The 20996-nt window shown below is 38.3% G+C and overlaps 1 protein-coding gene across 1 annotated transcript; it reads left to right on the plus strand.

Moving 5' to 3' along the window:
* The first annotated feature begins 1897 nt into the window (after positions 1-1897).
* On the plus strand, positions 1898-6190 carry LOC121641965 (uncharacterized protein C1orf232). Its single transcript, XM_041988386.1, has 4 exons — positions 1898-2262; positions 4004-4081; positions 4376-4482; positions 4724-6190. Exons 1-4 carry the CDS (start codon positions 2182-2184, stop codon positions 5064-5066), a joined length of 609 nt encoding a protein of 202 aa, XP_041844320.1. The 5' UTR covers positions 1898-2181; the 3' UTR covers positions 5067-6190.
* Positions 6191-20996: the final 14806 nt, after the last annotated feature.

Consider the following 20996-nt stretch of genomic DNA (forward strand, 5'->3'; position numbering starts at 1 on the left):
GCAGACCTTTTTCACTGCAGGTATTTCAACCCTTTATCTACTAACACCTACTTGGTTTAACTTAACTCAGTTTTTAGGGTTTTCCATTGGGTTGCAGCACCTGATACCAGGTACTCTTTTAGCACCTATTTAACAGGGGTTTTAAGCTAGCTGAGTTGAGCCAAAAATTTGATGTCTGCAGACCACAGTTGATTGGCCAGGGAATGAGACTGGATGAGTCAGAGTGACTCGTTTACAGGAACCTCACCAAACTCTCCTGCATTTAGTCTCGCTGCCTGCAGCCTTCTCTGGCTCTTCTTTTACCTTGAATCTTACAGAAAGCCATAGACTGAGTAGCAGGACATCACTTTAATGCCCTCCATTGTTGTGTTATGTTTGTGTTGCATACAAATGCTATGACAACCTCACTCACATTAAAGTGGTTCTCAGTTACAATGGAAAACAAGCTAAACCAAGTAGAGAAGGCCCATTATAAAGGCAAAAAGGATGAAACAGCTTAAATAGTGTACTTAATTGAACACCCATGTGTGGTGGTGTGTGGTTTCTGCTCAGCTATAGGGAGGAGGTGTGAGGCAGGCGAGACAGGCACAACTGCAGTCCACTGGTCATCACTCTGTCTTTATCTGCAGTGGTATCTAGAGGCCCTGGGGGAGAAGGAAGGATTCTGGAGCAAATAGCATGGGCTGAGTATAGCCAAATGTGTCTGTGCTGTCACCAAGTCAAAGTGTAGTATAGATGAATTCCCTACAGAATTCATATTTATTGCTTTCATCCAATTTTCATAATTTCTTCTAAACCTCTTTAAAATTCTGCACAGTCATCAAACAGCCACTGTGTCTCTCTGTGGTGTGTTAACTCTGACAAGCATTTGGGTGTGACCTTTCCAATGTGAAACCTGAGCTATTCCATCCACAACTAAACTGGTTTCTCTTCAAATAACCAGCACACATCAGTATGTAGGTGTAGGCAAGTCATCCTCAGACTTACATTTATAATTTATGTTGATCTTATGGATCTGTTTGACTTTACAACTTCATCAGTGTTGAAATGTGCATGGTAATCAAAGCCAGGAACAGGAGAGCTATAGGATGCAATGGATCAAATTTCTCTGATGTATAATCAAGATGAACAATCCATCATTGTGGCAAGTAGCAATAGATATTATGAATTTAACACTGAATTTTATGTTTTTTTAATAAGGTTATTAGATATGATTCAGCCAAGTAAACAAAACTGTGTGTATTTCGGTTGTTGTGGGAGGCTGGTGAAATCTAATCAGTCATCAGAGCTTTATACATCTCTCTTTATCTACACAACACTAGACGGACCTCTCGGGTTGCCAAGCGACACAGTCACCAAAAACTTGAAGTGCACCTGAATCTCATTGGTGTTTGACTGATGTGCTGCAGCAGCCAATGAGAGCAGAAGGGAGGATGGCGAGTAAGTAGCCAGGTGATAGAGGAAGATGGTAAAAGCCGAGGTTCCACAAATACACAGCAAGCATGAATGTGTGTGTGAGGCAGATGCAAATACTGTTCAGATTACAAATGTTTCATGTAAGTTGGTGCTTTGACTTTCATCTCTACAAGGGAAGAACCAAGACTGCACCTGTGAGGATGGTTTTATCTTCAGATGTTAATGAACACTTAGAAATTTCTCTCCCTAAAACAAGCTTGTTAGTAGTGTGCTTGTGTGTCCTTCAGAGCTGCAGGAGCCAGCCTACCAGCGCTGGCAGACAATGGACCTCTGGCTCTGGAAAAGAGATCTTCTAAAATATGAATGAGGAAATCCACACCTGTTTCCAGGTAACTGAGGCAGGTACTTTGAGCCGTGACGAATGTTAGTGAGTGTGTGTGTTTGCATCCACCTGCTTGGACACATGCACACAAGTGTAACTTCCTAGCTTTGCCGTGCAGACACCTTGTGGGGAAGACAGCAGCTGCTAACCTCACTGACTAATCTGATTAGAAAAAGCAGCATGAAAAAACTCAGGCCTTAATTTTGAACAGATTTCCTGCATTTATTATCTGCTGGGAGCAATCTGCATGGAAACAGGTCATTGGAGGCCTAACTGAGACGAGCTGAAAGCTGGAAGTGCAGACTCGGCGGCAGGGTGGACCACTGAGGGAAAACAGGTCTTCGCAGGTCTTTGCTAAGTGTTGAACATCTGTTTGTGCAAATATGAATCCAGTGTGGAAGGTATATAAAAGCAAAGTGATGAAGACTCTGAATCCTGAGTATGAGGAAGACACTGCTGAAGAGGTACAGAGTTTGCACCTTTTTCAACTTGCTCATCTTTTTGACTCGTACACTAATCTTTAGATGTGGGACAGATGATCAAGCATTAGAAAGCTGACGTGGTTGTTGGCACTGAAGTCAGAAAATCAGCTGATCATTTTTTATTTATCGTGAGGTTAGATGAGCTTTCAGACTTTTTTGCAGTGGGAACTTGAAGACAGAAGTTAGGCCTACATTGAGCTTGTGCATGTTGCCTAACTTGATTCTACTTATCATTGATTAAACTGCCCTGAATGACAAAATCTACATGTACTTTAAAATGCATTTATAAAATAAAGCTGTTCATGATGCTAGATGAAGCTAAAAATAACAAGAAATATGTTCACAGCAATAGTAAAAAGGCTTGTAACTGAAATCAAATCCACATTACAACCCTCATGCAATGCTTCATTTGCAGGTAAATATGACAACATATATTCACATAAGTAAAATACTTTAGATTTGATTTTAAGGAACTTATGTCATACTTGTATTTTACTACATTTCCCATGTAAACATTGTACTTTTTGAGATTCTACGGCTATCTCAAGACTTTAGAAGAAGGATTTTAATGTCTGGTTTAGGTCTTGATTGCACTAGAAAAAAAGATGTTTGCCAGTGTTAATCTCCTGGATTAATTATCTAATTTAACTTAACTGTTAAGTTAAAACCAATCTGTGAACAAACCCCAATAATAAAATGGTTTCCATACATTACATCAATAAATGCCTTTCTACTGGATTTTTGATGCAGGGGTATTTTCACACTGCTGTGTCAGTACTATTAGTTGAATGAAAACTACTATGTTCATGCCTCATTTCAGTACCTTTTACCATACCATACCTTTACATCGTAGCAGTGAAACAGGCAGTTCTTGCACTGACGCAGATCTTGGCAGAGCTGAGAAACTCGATCCTGGACAGGAACTGCACACACGGATTAGTTGGCTTTTGGGTGACTGACTGACAGGCAGCGAGACAGATAGACAGATACGCCCTCAGGGTGTGCTCGGATCAGCCATCTGACATGTTCAACTGGGGCTTTCTTTCAATGCCAGAACTTCTAAAGAGTCAATGGAAAATTCTGTTTAGAAATAATTTTCATTTGGACCATCCTGCTTAACATGCTTCAGTAGAATGTTGGCTAAATCAATATTTAGTTATATGATAATTCATCCCCACATTGATGTGAAAATATATAAAAAGAAAAGTTTCAGGAGAAATATATCATATTTCTACGGAAAAGTACTAGGGCCACTGAAGAAAAAAAAATAGAAGTCTGAGAAAAAAGTCAGAATTCTGACTTTAACCTCAGAATTCTGACTTTAATCCTCCAACAAGGATATCTGGTCTTCTGAGACGCCTCTGTCTCGAAGAAAATCATTAATATCCAACTTTGTCATTTCTCTCCTGCTCTCCCACGATGACACAGACACCACTGGGGGTTCCTTGTTAGCAGCAGTCCTGGAAAAAAGTCAATTCTGACATTAGAATTCTATTTTTTTTTTTCTTCAGTGGCCCTAATACTCTTCCGTATATTTCTGATGAACATTACTTGATGCTTTTTGTTGGTTTGGGCTTTTTTATTTTAAGTTGCATTAACCACAGCTCCCACTAGATGGCGACTTTTGAACACAAATCCTGTGCACATGCATGGCTATCAGGCAGGACGTCACACGGTGGGCATATTAAGTTCAATCATTCTGTCAATTTTGCTGCTATTGCAGGTCACAGAGGGGGAGAATGACATGAGCCCAGTGCAGGACGATGAAGGGCCCAACGCCGTCACCCAATTGGCCAAAAAAGTATGTGAACACCAACTCTTTTTTTTAATGACTTAAATGGGCCTTTAGATCCAGAAGATATTAATTATGGAGCAGTTTCAATCTTTAAATGAATATTAATAACATATAATTCACAGGGGAAAAAAAATCTGAAAACAGCTATTATTGTGTTACTTTGGTCTCATACTGAAAGAAAAGAAAGTAGATTTTACTCTACAAGCATCAGGGAGGACCTTTTAAAGGTGATCCTCTAACAACTCCAAAAATATCCCTAATTTGATCGTCTACTCTGAGTGTGGCTGTGGTTGTGTCCAGATGCAGGGAGCGGGAACTAAAAGCTGGAATAGATTTTCATCTCTGTTCAACAAAGATGATGAGCATCAGCTTCTCGAGGAAACAGAGAGCCCACCAGTTGCTGACCAGTGAGTAGAAATCTTCAGTTTTTTTTTGTTTTTTTTCTTCTGACTTGCACAAATTTTTTTTTCAAATATTCCTAATTTGTTGTTTTTATGAAGTTGAATATTAGACATCTGGGAATAATTTAATCTCCAGTCTGCTTGAAATCAGTTAATAAACAAAGGACTAAAGTTAAAACAACAACAACATAACACTTTAACGGTGAATGCAAAACCAACACACCCACTACTTTCTCTGAATTTTCAGTCCTCTTGCAGTGAAGCCAGAGGAGCCCCCCCGGTTCGCCAGACGTTCAGGATTCTGGGATAGCTTTGCAACCAACTGGGCTGCTAAGAAGCAGGCTGAAGCTGAAGCTGCTGCTGCTGCAAATGAGGGGGCAGCAGTACAGGGTGAAGAAGCGATGACAGAAGCTGGAGGGGAGGAACCGCAGGAAGGGCAGGGTACCGGGGGAGAGGAAAGTGAAGGAGGAGGAAGGAGCAACAACAGGTTCTCTAAATACGTCACACTGGGGGGACGCAGCGAGGACACGTCCTTTAAGTGGAACTTTGTCACCAGTAAGCTTGCTGAGCTGAAGACTAAAACCAACTAGTTACCTTAAGAGGAAATTAACAGAGTTCAGGACAACATAAAGATGCATGAAGGGAGTTTAAAGGAGAGTAGATTTTACACAGGATGTCCTGAAACAAAATTGATCACCTATAGAAACCCTTATCGATGATACTCTGAACTTATTAGCCTTTGCTCCAAAGATGTTTGTTCACAACCACTATAAATTACAATAAACCAGGTTTACTCATTAACCTCCTCAGTTTACTTTAACATTTATTTGTTCATTTATTTTCAGTTTTCAAGACTAAAAAGAAGATTTAATATTAATAGAAAGATATATTCAGCCTTTTTAACCATACAGGAGAGGGTTTCTGCATACTTAGAAACACCATTAGTTCCTGAAAGAGAGAAACTCTGGACAAATGCTACACAACCCCCATGCAGAAAAAGGCTTTTCCTGTACTTCAGAAAGGGGGATAATAGAATTAGTTACAGTAAAAGTAGGTTAGGACTAATAAAGTTATGCCTCGTGTCTGCCTACAGCGGTCTCTTCAGCACACAGCCAGCAATCAAGCTGCTAACATGGAAGATGAAGTCAAAACAGCAGATTTAAAGGAGAAATACATAACATTTGTCATTTGATTCGACATTTCCAACTGGGGGTTGTGCTGTGATATTTACTTGCCCAAAAGTGCTTAAGCCAGGAAAAATGATTCTCATACCTGTCAGCAAACTTGAGCTAGTCTGTAGTTTAGTATAAACTGGATTAAGAGATTAGAGACAGTGATAGCTGGATTAGGTGAGGATTAACTCACTTAACCTGTTCAGAGGGCAGCAGATTACAGCTAAAAGACCTCGCAGTGCTGCAAAACCATGACACAATCATCTTAAAGCATTTACCAAAACAAAAAGTTTTTCTTCGATATTGAAATGAAATGTATAAATAATGAATGTGTGTTTGGTGAGGTGATGTCAGCTGACATGATGGCTTGATATTTTCTGATTGTGACTGAGACATGTGCAATATGTGACTCTGCTCATCTTTATTCATGACATGTAAAAAAAATACCAAGTTGTTTAAAATGCTATCCTAAGCTAATCTTTTTGGTTTTGACTTGTATGTGGATTCTGTTGTTTTGATCTGATATGAAATAATAAAGACAATTTCACTACAAGAAACATAAAAAATTTAAAAAAATGTTCTATTTTCATAGAAAAAAAAGATTCAGATATAAATAATCGTTAGACTGACAGATAAATAGAAGATTTAAGGCTGTATGGTGGAACTTCAAGTAAGGAGCAGTAAATGCTGTTTTTAGTCTGATGTTAAGAACAAATTAGATTTACTTGAATTGAAACATAACCTCTGAGTCATTTCTGTGGCTCTGGTGTTATTTTTAGTGCATTGTTTTACTGCACAACTCACTTGCTTTTGATCTTCATTTCACAGACAGATGTCTTGACCTCTTCCATAGATTTTTCTGGCAGGATTCATTGTTCCATCAGTGATAGCTAGCTTTCCTGGCTCAGATACAAACAAAAAACAAACCCAAACCATAATACTGCCTCCACTATGTTACACACCGTAATCCAAGTTCTGATCAGAAATGGGCCCCAAGGTATCACACATGAGAATCAACTTCTTTTCATAATTTTAAGTCCCTCTTATTTTAAGCAGTAGCAGCATTAGCGCATAGATTTATGTTCAAGTTGACAGTAATGTCAGGACATTTTCTTCAGTATAAAAACAAATAGATATAGCATTGTTTCTTTTTTTACTGTGTTAGATCTTACTTGTGCAAAAATATATATTTGAAAGGGTTAAAAAAACATTTAAACACCCCTGTGACACATATATCAAAGGATTCATTAAAAATCATTTTTATGACTCTTGAATAGTAATTGAATTGGACATCTTCACTTAGATGTTCTCTGATGTAGTGTGTGTTTGTTCAGCATAAAAGTAACATGTAGCATAATTATGAAATGATTTACATCGGAAAGGCCCACAAAGCATAAGTTAATACAGCAAATACAGCCCACCTTCTCTTTGCTTCCCCACTACCTTCACTTTTAATATTCAATTCAGTGCTCCTGATTTGGGATTATTATGCCTTTTTATCATCATCTTAGGGCTATTTTTCTCTTTATGAGTAAGATCTACAGCTTGGTTTTGGCTGAGTTTGAACTTTTGCTTTTCCAGAATGCTTCATCAGGAGGCTTTTAGTGTGTTCATTGTGACGGCATGCTTGACATACTGGCTCTAAAACTCACAACTCTCCCTTTGACCAGCAGAGAGCTCCCTTCACTTCTGAACTGTCAAATCTTTTGACCTTCTTCTCACCTTCTCTTTTCCCCTCAACCTATTTTTCAAAAGCAAAATAATCTATTCATATCCCCTGTCAAAAAATATAACAGAGTTCCCCACATCTCTGGTTTCCTTCTTCTATTTTATTTCCTGTTTATTTAAACACCCATTTCCTCTCTTAACGTGCCATGTTTCCCCAGATACAACACTGCTTCCTTTTCAGTTTGGGACCTTTGTTGATGTTTCCATTTATATTGCACGACTCCCCGTAATAAAAGGTGTAGATTATGTAAGCAAAAGAACAAAACTCTCTCACCGATGCTTTCTTTTATAGCTGGCCAGCCTCCATTGGCTATTTTTGTTTGTTTCCAGAGACAGTCAGATTTCAGGCTGTCATCATAGATCCTGTGAAACGCAATTAGTCAAAGCAACTCTATTCAGATGACCACTTAGTTTTCAGTCTTACTGTGAGTCAGTACAGATCTTTCCTTCCCTTCAATGCAGGCACAAATTCAGAATTTTAGATTTTTTACCTATGACAAAGGAGGTCAGGGAAAAAGTACATCCACAAATGATATGCAGAGGCCTGTATTACATTTATGTGACACAGGATCAGCATTACTCAGTGTAAATGGAGTTTGTGGAGCACAAAAGCATGACACACTGAGCACTGATGGTTGGTAGTTTGCAGAGGGGGGGACAGCAGCAAAGACGAAGCACAGAAACAAAACTGGGTAACTGTCATGTCTGCTAGTTTCATTTAAAATGCATCTCAGGGAGCTACAAAATAATGAGCAGCTTATTGCCGGTGGAGAAATGCATTTTTCATTCCTGGCTTGCAAGCAGATACAATGGAACGAAGTTCTAGTACAGCAGGGTTTTGACTTACTTGATGAGCTGCAATGATTTTCTGAGCATATTTAGAGAAAATTGATTCTGCTTTGATACGAGCTGAAACCGAAAACATAACAGCACGATAAAACCCACAATTCCTTGCAGAAATTAAATATAAATCAAATGTGTCTTTTGTATTTGAATCAGAAGAGTTATTTCACCATGAAAGGCCCATATCACATTCGAGTACTCAGATTCTCTTCATAGTATTAGTATCTTTCCCTAAGATACACATATTTTGCATCTGCATGCAAAATCCATGTGGGACATTATAGATGCACAGAGTCCTACACCTTTTCTTAGTACCAGTATTAAAATTTATCATGCATGGGCAAGTAATCAGTCCACTTAGATTGCATTTATTTACCTGAATATAGACTGATCTAGATCCATATGTAATTAATGTGTTCAATTGGCATAATTTCAAATCTTTGAGCTGTGGGAGGTCAGCTGCAGAGAGACAGGTGGAGCATTGGTACGCTGGTACAGATGACTAAATTTACATCACACAGACATACAAGTGGATCATGAATTGCCTTCAAATTTTTCAGGTGCATCACTCCTTGACATCAAAGTGATAAGATACAACATTTGAAGTTATTTCGTTTCAATTTCTTTGAGTAATGTTGTTCACTTGTGAATTTGTGGTGGCAGTAACAACATGGCAGAGCAGTAGGAAGGCAGCCCACTGCATCTTTGTAAATATATTTCTTCTTCAGAAGTAAAGAAAACAAAAACATTATTTTCAATCAATTCCACATTAATAAGAGGATTCTATTAAACACAATTTAACAGGTTCACAGGAAACCATTACACAACATATCCATAAATCAAACTTTCTCATACAGATATGCTCATACGTCACTTGTTCTCCTGTCAGACAGGTGTGTTGCTATCCCACTCTATCTGCCCAAGTAGCTTTCTGCCCTTTAGCTCACTTTAGCTCACAGAGCTGCACAAACCCATGCATTCACTACATGGAGACACAACATTTTCTTTTTCCTGTAGATGAACAACATTAACTTCACAGATTACCCTTAGCCTTACCCTTACCCTTGATTTCAAAGTCTGTAATTATGTCAAAGGAAAAGGCAAAAGCAACCAGCATAGCTGTGTGAGCCTGTGTTAATTGCTGCACAAAGTCCACAATGCTGGTCATGTGCTCTGTTGGCTCACCTGGACAGGAGATGGTTGGAGGAGATAACAAGTTAATCCTGTTTATATTGAAGATGGTCTTTTGTGGTGGGGTTACCTTTGTAATTATGATGATGTATGACAATCCTACATGGTAATTAAGGTCACAATCTAATGCTGTGGAAGCTAGGATGTACTAAATCAAACTCTTTTAAGTAAAGTGTAAGCTTATAATAAGTTTAGTCAAGCTGTGGCACATAAATCATTAAAAATAGATTTGCATTGTATGCAGATGTTTTCTCAATCCTTCATGTTCATTTAAATTGAGTTCATGGACATATATTTTAAAAAGGCTTCACCTGAAGATACTAGACTTTAGCTCAAACTAACACATACGCTGTTGTAAATGTTTTGTCTATCATTTTGTGAGTTTTGTGGCAAAATGGTGAACATTTGTCTTCAATACTAAACCTCAAGGTTCTGAGTTTGTTGACATTAAGAAATATGGTTAGTCAGAGAGAAACATGAATGAAATATGTGCTTGTCTTCTCATGGCAGACTTGTTTTGTCTGCAAAACATGACATCAGAAGTCACTCGGAGAGAAAGATTTACAGGTAAAAAATTATGGAGTAGGCTGTAAAAATCAAAGAGAAAAGTAGGCCCCTTCTTACAGGAGAGCCCTCACAGACACACAGACATGTCTGGCAGCACTCAGGTATGACAAAGTCGTGGTGGGTGTCTCAACAGACAGGGTGAATCATACACTCCAGTAGCAGGCCCATCTGGAAACCAACCTGCGGGTGCAAAGATGTGCTCACAAAACCATTGTCTAAGCTTCTTTTCACTGATTTACCTACAACTGCCACACCTGCTTCAGGAAACGGGGTGGAAACTTGTCTGGGGAAAGTTCTCACACATAAAAACACACACATAGTGTTTACGTTGGTACAGTATTCTGAAAATAGAGAAATGTACCATACTTTGTCATTGTTTTGTCTCCTTTATTTAAGTTAAATGCCAAAGAACTTATAAAACAACATCTAAATGGACTTCTATGGTTTTATACCCAGAACATAAAGATAAATCATTTGGCTTAAAATTAGGAATCATAATTTATATAGTTAAAAATACGCCAAAATCCACACTGTGTCACAAAAGACACACTGTTTCTATAGGAGTTAGCGGTCTGGTAGCAGCCAGGTGTTGCCAATCAAATGCTCTTGATTATCCAAACATCTAAGTGTGAGCAGTTCTATAAATGCAGACGTTTTGGCCATTTTCTGGTCTAAAGCATTTGAGTGTATGTTAACACAAAGCTGCCAAGTAATTTAAGAAGGGTTATATAATCATTTTCAAACCATTTGGAGTCCATAACTCTACAGTGTGAAAGATTATTCACAGGTGGAAACTGTTGAAGACAGGTTTACCCAGGGGTGGGTGTCCCAGTAAATTCATCTGAATGTCAGACCTTGCATTGCTCAGAAAAACTTTGAAAAAGACAACAACAAATGGTTTTTCTCAGACTCTAAATGTCTCAGCTGGAAGGTCAAATGTTAAAGTTCATGACAAAGTAATTAGAAAAAGACCGTGCAAGTATACTGAGAGAAAGTCTCTTCCCACTAAAAAATAACATTGCATGTTAAGCTAAACTAAGAAAAACTGCATCTGAACAACAACTTCTCTGGATCAACAGAGACGTTTTTTTTAAAAATGCACCCCCATGATTATTGGTGAAAAGCAAACACAGCATGTCAACACAAACACCTTCATTCCAACTTTCAAGCACGATGATGAAAGGCTGATGATCTGGGCTTGCTTTGCAAGACACTTTGCAGTCATTACATCAGTCATGATGAGTCAAACATCAGGTCATCTGTCCAACAGCTGAAACTTGCTGAAACTGAGTCATGCAACAGGACATCGATGCAAACACATCAGAAAATCTACAACAGAATGGCTGAAATAAAGAATCAATGTGTTGCAATGGCCAGAATGGACCAAACTCAATTGAAATGCTCAACATAGTTGTGCATAAACAAATGCAAAAAACTTCAATGAAATGAAGCAAAATTGTAAAAGTAAAACAGAGAACGTAAATTCCTGCACAGTGATTTTCTACTGCATGTTCCTGTTGCTAAAGGTGGTTCTACAAGTCATTGAATTAGTTAGTTTTTCACAGTGTTTCTGCAGTTTGACTTACCTTTGGTTAAAGAATAGTGGCACAGCATAATGTCTCTTTAGTTGTTTGCTGTTAGCATGTCACATACTTTATTTTAAAGTAATGTTCATTTGCATTGTAAAACTTTATTTCCTGTAGATTAAGAGTGAAACTAGAACCAGCAGTGCTCAGAATCAGAAGCTGCTATCTCTGTTGATTTCTCTTGTTTATAGTAATAATACTAATGTACCAAAAGTAATGTGGTCATGCTTAAATGAGCAAGCATTTCAGACAAAACAGACGTCATTTTCAGACAAGGACTGTGACAGATTGGCTGTAACTTTGCACTAGACACCACTCTGATAGTTTTATCAGCTAAAAGCAGGATATCCACCAAACAAACATTCAGGCAAAGGAGTTGCAGTGTTTATCTCCTCTGTTTGCAGCGTGTGTGCAGAGATAAGAAGTAGGCAATGTGATTTTTGAAGTTAGACTAACCCACTGCAGGGTTACTATGACCTCTTCTCTTTCAACCTGTAACCCCGCTTAATCCTCAAGTGATAATGTGTGGACGACTGAGACAGAATACCAGGGTGATCTTTTTAAAATGTGACACCACAAAACGATCACCACGTAATACTCAGGCAAGCGATAATTATTTCCTCCAAATGTTCTATTTAATCTAAACAACAAATCTGACTAATTTAAGTACACATATTTAATTACATAAGATTTAACCTTTAATCTTAGAGGAGGATGTCCAAATTCAGCAACATTTACGAAATGTGAGAGATGAACTCTTCAGATTAGAGGCTCCTGAGAAATTTGGAAACCAGCAAAAATAACATTCTACTTCTTGCTAAGTTGGACTAGACATAGTTAGTTCAGGTTAAACTGTAATTAGAGTAGAAGAGGCCATGTTGTAGTCACATTGCACTCCGTTTGACCAGAATAAACGTGTTTAGATTAAATTCAATTGACCTAAGCTACACTCAGTTTAAAAATTAAAGGCTGAATAATTGGGATTTTTTTCTGTAAAAATAATTTTAAAATTTTCTCATTTGCTGCGAGGGATAAAAGGAGGCTTCCCTATAAACAATTTGTCTCCTACATCAACAATGTCTTTGTCAAGTTTTTCTCCTTCAAAATAAGAGTTCCGTGCTGGAATAACGTTGGTGCACTGTGTAGCTCTTTCCTCCTTCCTGGTTCCTTAACCAATCAGACCAGAAATAGTTTCAGAAAAACCTAAAAAGCCTCGGCATCCTGCTAAAAAAGCAAACGACCAAAAACGTAATAAAACGAGGATCAATATTGGAGAATCTTTTGAAAAGTGGAGAAGTCTGAGCTGGCAAAGTTTCTCCTCCACAAGGTAAGCACCAGAATTTTGCTTAAACTAACCCAAAAGTTTATCTTGATTTACAAAGATTTTAGTCTAATTTATTTCTCTGCACTCATTAAATGAATTTGTGTGACTGTATGGATGTATTAGTGGAGTAAATTGGTGACCTATTAGTTCACAACAACAAATGAGCAACCTGCGCAAAAGTCTGCAAGGGGGAAGAGGGGGGAGGGGGGAAGAACGCTCTCCGTGTTTTTCTCTTTCAACTGCAGTTCTGACTTGAAACACTAGGTGTCAATGCTACTTATTTTGCCTTTAATCAATAGGAGAATTTTTTTTTATTTTTTTTTAACTAAATAAGTTAACTTAGACATGATCAAAGTCAGGTAAGACTGGATTTAGACCAGGTTAGGCTATATTAAGACCATGTTGGATATAATTTAGACCAGGTTCCATAAGAGTTTGTCCAAAGAATCTGGGTTTTAACTGATTTATGCCAGATTTAGTATAGTCTAACTTGGATACAGACTAGCTTAGACAATGTTGAACTAAGGATAGACCAAATTACACAAGAATTTGGCCATGAAAAAAGAACTTAATGACCAAATCTCTTGCAGCAAATACAAAGTATATTTTAGACTCAGATGGACCTCTTTGTTAAATGTCTTGTAGCCACTGTTGTAGTCTGTAGCCATTCAAAAGATGTGAAAGGTTGTGTTTCGATATAAGATACAGCCTGCTCCTTCCACACCCTCTTTCAGGCTGGAAAAGGTTTAAAAGAAAAAAAAAATCACACAGCACATGCTTTCTAATAAATAATGTAAAAGCCACAGATTAGCCAGACATCATAAATAACAGCAAAGTCTGAGTTTTCTAGGTTTTCAGATTAATTAAAAAGAGCAGAGAGGAAAATCACTAAGATAACCACCCTCCTCTGGCCATCACCTCCCATGAAACAAGTTCTCACAGGATGTTTCATCCCTGTAATCTGCAGGCTTAATCTCGACTTTGCATTGCCCCGGCTCTTTAGGAGCGGATTTGAGACCCCCTTGGAAAAGAAAACCTGTTTCCACCCCCAGTTCCCAGCAGAGGGGCAATTTCTCGGCTATGATACCCCCTGGCCACACCACAGCCCACAAAAAACACATAAATACACAAAGAAACCTTCACACATCTTGTGGCACCTTCCTATCTGTATCTGTTGAAATCCGATCTCCAAATGTAGGTCTGTCCCTGCGTGCTGTAAAGACATAGATTTTTCTGCAGGCATTGACAGTCACTAACAAAAGCTCAGGGCTTGTCCCGCTAACACAAATCAATACATTCTCAGTCAATATGTGTGTTTTTTGTCTCGATTTTATGTTTGCAATTGTTGGCTCTATTGATTATTTTCACATTATCGAGGCTACCTACCAGAAGGAGCGCTGAGCTTGTCGAACATGAGCTCTAGTATTTCCATGCATGACACAGAAAATATAACTGAGCAGCTGAGATGTTTCGGACTTCGAAATGATAGTTTGGGGAGGTATTTTAAATGGGACAACATACTGGAGGGTTGCATTTCATCAGTCATTCTGCTTTGGAGAGCTGGAATGTCACATTATTGATAGGTCAACCTGTGATTGTAGTCACTCAACAATAAAAGTGCTGGCACGGCATCTTTACTTTGCATGTTCAGGTATGTTGTAGCTGCTGGGATGCAAATCGATTCTTTAGTCTTCTCCAGAGTCTCTGTCAGGCTCAAGTTACTGTTTCTACAGCTGTTTAGGGTTGTTGTTCTTTGCTTTTGCTCCCGACCTGCAGCTACAACCTCTAAGCCTGAACCCACTAACACACACACACACACACACACACACACACACAAACACACGTACACATGGAGCACACCGTGAGAACCATCCATCTCCTGCAAGGCAGTGGGAAGGTATTCAAAAAATGTATCTGAGAAAACTGTGTTTTGAAGAATGATGGGACAAAAACTGCTTGTTTTGTCTTCTGACTTTACAAGGATTCTATTATGCATTTTGTGAGATATCTACAAGTATTACATCAAATAAGAATGAAGTTTTATTCTCATGAAATGTAAGGCAAACATAAGGTGTGCTTTAAGCAAAGTTCCTGTTTAATATTTCAATGCTTTGCACAGTTTTCAAAACAGAAAATGCAACAATTGGTGCAGTTTTATGCAACGACTTAAAGGATGTGTAGTAATATTAAATCAGCGTTTGGGTAAAATGCTCTTTAGGATAATAAGTCATACACACACACACACACCCACACACACACACATACATAAAGAAACTCCAGCCGTAGCTGTGAGCTACAAACAGGATATTGGGGGCATTCTCCTCCACTTCCTGTTCGTTACAGTTTCTGAAAATCTCCTTGCTACAGGAAACAGCAACTTCTGACTGGCAAACTACAAACTCAAAATGTCAGATTTCATGTGATAAGAAAGTCCTACATCTTCCAGTTACTAGTTTTAAAAATCTACAGAGAAGCACAGTTGCAGGGAAAGTTGTCATGTAATTGCCTCCTTATTTCACCAAATCACTACTGACATCACTGTACAGAATAAATGCTGCAGGATCTTTGGATGAACACCATCCAAAAGGGTTTTTATTGGTTTAAAACACTGGTCTCATGCTAAAATGGGAAACATACATTTAACAAAAATTATTTGTGCTAATGAACAAATTGTATTTTATGTGACTCATGACTTTGAAAGAAACAGATGGGACAATGTTTACCTCTGGGTAAGCTAGAAAAAAATCAAAATGAGTAACAAGCATTAGATTAGGAATCAGCAGCTCTGGTCCTTGAGAGCTACTGTCATTCAGGTTTTAGATGCTGCAACACACCTGACTCAGATAAATGGGTCATTAAAGCCCTGGTTCCACCAAGGGGTCTGGCTCAGGACAGGATACAGCACAATATGGTGCAGTTTGGTACAATAAACCTGGATGTCTCTTGTGTTTCCACAGCCAACCATACCGCTACCTGGTTGGTGGGATTTAAGCTGGATACTGATTGATGCATTATTAACATTTTGAATTATAGCAAAGAAGAACATGACAGAGAAACAAATGGCATGCATGGTGGTTTGTGTTCTTTTGCTTTTGGTATATTTATATAAAGGTATATTTAAACCCGGATTTGTTTGAGATTATGATGACAATGATGATATGATGATTGTGGTGACTTATTGAAGTGATGAGTCCTTTGACCAATCAATGGATTTATGGTTGGACAGGAAACAGTGGGACCCCAACAGTGAGTTTCCAAAAGAAGTAGGATGGTTTAGAGTGGATATAGGATAAGGTATATATAAGGAAATAGCTGAAGCACTGGAGTTGGCAATCCGTGCATTACTAGATATAAAATAAATAATTTAAGACAAATAAGGATGTTTTCTTCCCCCAATTTTTTTACTTTTAAACCTCTTCAAAGTAGTTGTTGTGGATCAAAACCTTCCAACCCATCCAAATGTGAACTGTTTCACCTGTAGTTTCATTATAGTTTTACAAAGTCATGACAGTATGGAGGGCCAGGGCTACTGTATGACACTGGATCACTATATGCAGTTATTTTTGCATCGTCAGGACATAAAAGATTGAAATCTGTATCACTTTTTGTGAAAGTTATGTTTTCTTCTGTGAAACTGTGTTGTTTAGACATGAGAACAAATAACAACCTAGAAATAAAATGTATTATTATTATTATTATTATTATTATTATCCCACAATGCTAAAGCAGCAGGACTTTTCTTCACTGCTGTCTTGACTGCTTGCATGGTGCTGTGGAGGTATGTGTGGCCATCTGAAACCAAACTATTCTAATCAGCTGCAGGCTGTAACTACACATTTACTGCACAGACTTTACGACTACATCAGTCTGCTCATCAAACTCCCAACAGGACAGAAAATATATATATATTTTTTTTAAGGGTTTAAATGGTGCTCTTCACTTTGACTTGTATACTTTAGACAGCGACTTCTACGAGTCTACAGCATTTTTAAAGTCTAATTAATACAAATAAGATAGGAACATCTTCTTTTTCCACCACATTAGAAACAACCTTCATACTGATCATGCATCCATGCCCAGCAAATCGAGCCTGGGGGAACCAGTGGCCCGTAACAAAATGAACAAGTCGGAAATCGCACACTGATGCACAGCTGGAAATTTCACTGCTTCTGTTTCTCATCGTGTTTGGACAGCGTAGGAGACATGCTGGGTCACAGAGTAAAAGAGCAGACATCTATTCATGGCTATACAAGCCCATCTGGCTCGTCTTACAACCTTCTCTTCCTCCGCTCCTGCAGGAGCCGGGCATACCCCCATCCAGCCTGTCATCAAGACGTCATTAAAGCCCACTCTGTCTCCCCTTTGACTGGTCAGTCTTTTGCCTCCTTCCAAACAAAAATTCCTGCACTCTTTTTCATGTTGTCCTCCTTCTGTCCATCTCTATTTCTGACATGGGAATCTGGGGTGTCACAGCCTGTTTGCGTGCGGAGGAGGGGAGGAAGGACCTTTAGAAGCAGTTGATGGAGGCTGTCAGGAGGCAGAGCTATTGTGGGACAAAGACATTGTTAGGAGTTGACATTTACATGGACCTGAAGGTGTAGATCCTGTAGTTGGGTAAAAATGGTTAATGAAAATTAAATAAAAAACAGAACATCTTCAGTGTGTAATTAATTTTTTTTACCCAATATTATCAAACTGAGTGAATTAAATGAGTAAAACATATTACAGATGACATAATCTCAACATTTCTCACCATTTTTAAGCCCTTACACACAATTGTTATCATGACTAGAGATTGCAAATTATTTTAACATAACTATAGTTTCTATCTTCTGGCATTCACGGGCAATGAAGAGACAGCAGTCTCAATTATTCATGTTTTTTTTAAGCTGAAAGAATAAAATATCTCCACAAAAGAGCATTAAAAAATATAAATAAATAAGCGACATGTAACTTGTTTTATACATTCAAAATAATATTAAGTGATTTATTCTAATTTTATTTCATGTCATGTTTTTGCTACTGTACAAATTTTATTTTACATTTTATATTAAACTTAGACCAATCCGTGTTCTCAGCACCAAATCTGATAGAACTTTGTGATTTTCTTGAGTAAAGTTGAGATGTTCGTGGACTGTCAACAATAAAGATCATTTCTACTTTTATACAGCAACATTTGTTTTGATGAGGTGGGGTAATTCACAGTTTTTCTGTGCTGTTTTGGGGCTCATTGACACCCGGATAATAGGTTCGTTGCAGAATGCTGTGAAATGCTGCCCTTTCATTGGTTTGGCTTGCATTCACACCACATTTTACTCAAGTGGACCAAATTGTCTGGACCACCTCATACAATTTCCTGCTCAGATTTTATCTAATTTTATTCCGACTTTATGCAGTCTTGGGGTTTTCTGTTTTAATTTTGGTATTCAAACCTCATGTGGTTTTCAGAGGAAGCTGCCCAGTATGAGCAGCAGGTAAGACCTGGGCGTCAATTCCTCTCTTAGGTTCACTGGATGGTCCATTTGTGTTCACGCTAACAAATGAGCCGAGACCCCCAGTTTTCAAGTGGACCTGAGTTTGCATGTTTAGTCAGCACTAGAGTGTTCAAACTATTCCAGACTAACTGTATTATCTGTGGAAGTGGACAAGGGTTCATCTAAAGCAGACCAAACAGTGCCAGTGTGAATGCGCCCTTGATGACAAGCCTTAACAGCAGAGGCTGTGGCTTTTCAGTGGCTTCCTTCCTAAGTCAAATTTACACTCTTCCTCTAATTTCTCACAATTACCAGCACACTGGTATCATTATCCTGACCAGCAAGGCTATAGCCGCTGAACAGTATGAACTTGGTCCCTTTTCCAACATACAAGAAAAATAGCAATACTGTGTATGTATGCAAGTATCACTTGCTATAACTAGATACAGCCAGGAGGTACCCCTCTGCAACTTGGTGTAGGCTCAGACTGGTGTAGCTATACCTTCCACGGATAAACACCATTTATATGGTATTACATTAGTTCCTGTACAAAGATGCAGTCTGTTTATTAACCTGTTGGTACCAGATATCCCGTGGATTCGACATGACAAATAAACATGTATTTTACTCAGTCTACCTTCCAAGTACCTACACATGTTATACCCCATTGGAAAGCTAAAAATCCTGAGCTGTGAATGATCTACACCATTCCAGGCAACAATGAGAACTGTAGATTCAGTGAACACCTATTTCTGACCAGTTGCAAATGGAATTAATCTTTGAAGCAATACCGTACTACAGTAGCAGAAATACTGCAACAAAAACGGTCCTGTTACATCATCAAGAGTCCACTAAAAGTAGTACAGTAAGATAGTTGGTCCACAACAAGTCTTTTGTAAATAACTGTTTTAGGTAAAAATTGAAGGGATTTTCCTACTTCCAAAGTATTTGCATTTGAGTTTGCATCCTCTTACTGCTGACAATTAGAAGTAATAACTTTCACTGAACGGTCTGACGCCTCTAGATTCAGCTTTGGTTACAGGTAGCAGTTTAATGTCATTAGAATTTTTTTTTAACCAGATGATGTACAACTCTAAAAATAGATTAACCACCTGCTAATGTGATGCTAATTAAATCTAGAAATCTAGAAATATCCACTTTACTTCAAAATTAATTACTTTTATTCAAAGAGTTCCCAAAACAAACCTGTCTGTTTGAGTGAAGTGTTTTACAATGGGAGGTGCAGCACTTAGTTACCTTTTAAAGTATTTTTTTTTATCTCTGTGGTGCTTGGTGTGTAAGCAGTGAGGGTGGAGAATACAGGTTCAATCTACCATTGAGCACCTGCAGAGCTGCTGTAATGCAGTAAGTCATTTTTACATCTGAGGACTATCACTGACACAATAATGGTTGAATTAGTCACCTGGATTTCTCTGCTTTCCCTGCAGAACACACTGCTGTTATTTTTTTATGACCCAGTCCCAAAGCCGGGTGTCAGATACATGCACCAATACTCAGCTGTGATTTTGCTGATCTGTGTATATTTTTTCCACTGAGCCTGAGGCTCTTAAAATGTTTACAGAGATGAGCACTTCTATATATGAAAATATTTTTCTTGCAACAGCAGAATGACTTCAGGCCTGCACATTTCCTCTGCTTGTTTGACTTGAAGTTGAGCACCAAGGCTGATGCTAAACCAAGATAGAACTAGGAATAGAACAGTTAATTAGTATGTGTCAGAAATCCTGCTGATCCCTGTTATTATTTCTCAAGTTGATGACTAAAATTAGCTGCACAAAAAGCATCAACTGATGAAGAGGTTGCTTTCGTATTTACTTTTCTACTTAATGACACAGGTTTTATGGAACTCATATATTTAGCTGTATGTGCATCACAACGCTGCATTCTTCTTTATGCACCATACTTAAAAATCTTGGCAGCAGGTCATGAGAGTTCATGCCGACAGACTGAAGAATGTAATTAGAGGAAACAGACTGCATTAGATCACATTAGACTTTAGTAGGTCAACAGGCAATTTATATGTAATCTGTTGTCAGATAATTTGTTTGTAGGTTTCTTTTCTACTGTTTCCTGTCTGATCAGAAGGGATGAACATCCTCAGGAATCATAAGCAAAGCAAGTTCAAAATATGTTGCCTTATTTGCAAAAGCTTATTTTATATCATCCACTTAAGATTTTATCTTCACTGATCCAACATAATTTGTAAAAATAAATAAGTGCTCAGAGTATAGATAGATAGATAGATAGATAGATAGATAGATAGATAGATAGATAGATAGATAGATAGATAGATAGATAGATAGATAGATAGATAGATAGATAGATAAAAGATGTTTCACAAGAACAACGATTCAAACACGCCAAATATTCTTGTGACTGGTAGCTTTTTTCCTCTTTGGGATCCTACAATTAGACCATATCAGAGGATGATATGTCAGGTGGAGATCCTCTGTGGTTTTTGAGGGCCATCGCAAGCAGAATCCTCAGGGGAGGTCCTGCCCAGTGTGGCGCCATGGTGAGGGGCCTTCCCTTGCCCTGGCAACCAGACTGGGGTTAAATTAGGAAAGGCTAACCCCAGAGCTGTGGTGAAGACCAGGGCGAGGTCAAGTGCTCT

The sequence above is a fragment of the Melanotaenia boesemani genome, chromosome 6 (genome assembly GCF_017639745.1).
Source record: "Melanotaenia boesemani isolate fMelBoe1 chromosome 6, fMelBoe1.pri, whole genome shotgun sequence".
In the NCBI taxonomy this organism is placed as follows: domain Eukaryota; kingdom Metazoa; phylum Chordata; class Actinopteri; order Atheriniformes; family Melanotaeniidae; genus Melanotaenia; species Melanotaenia boesemani.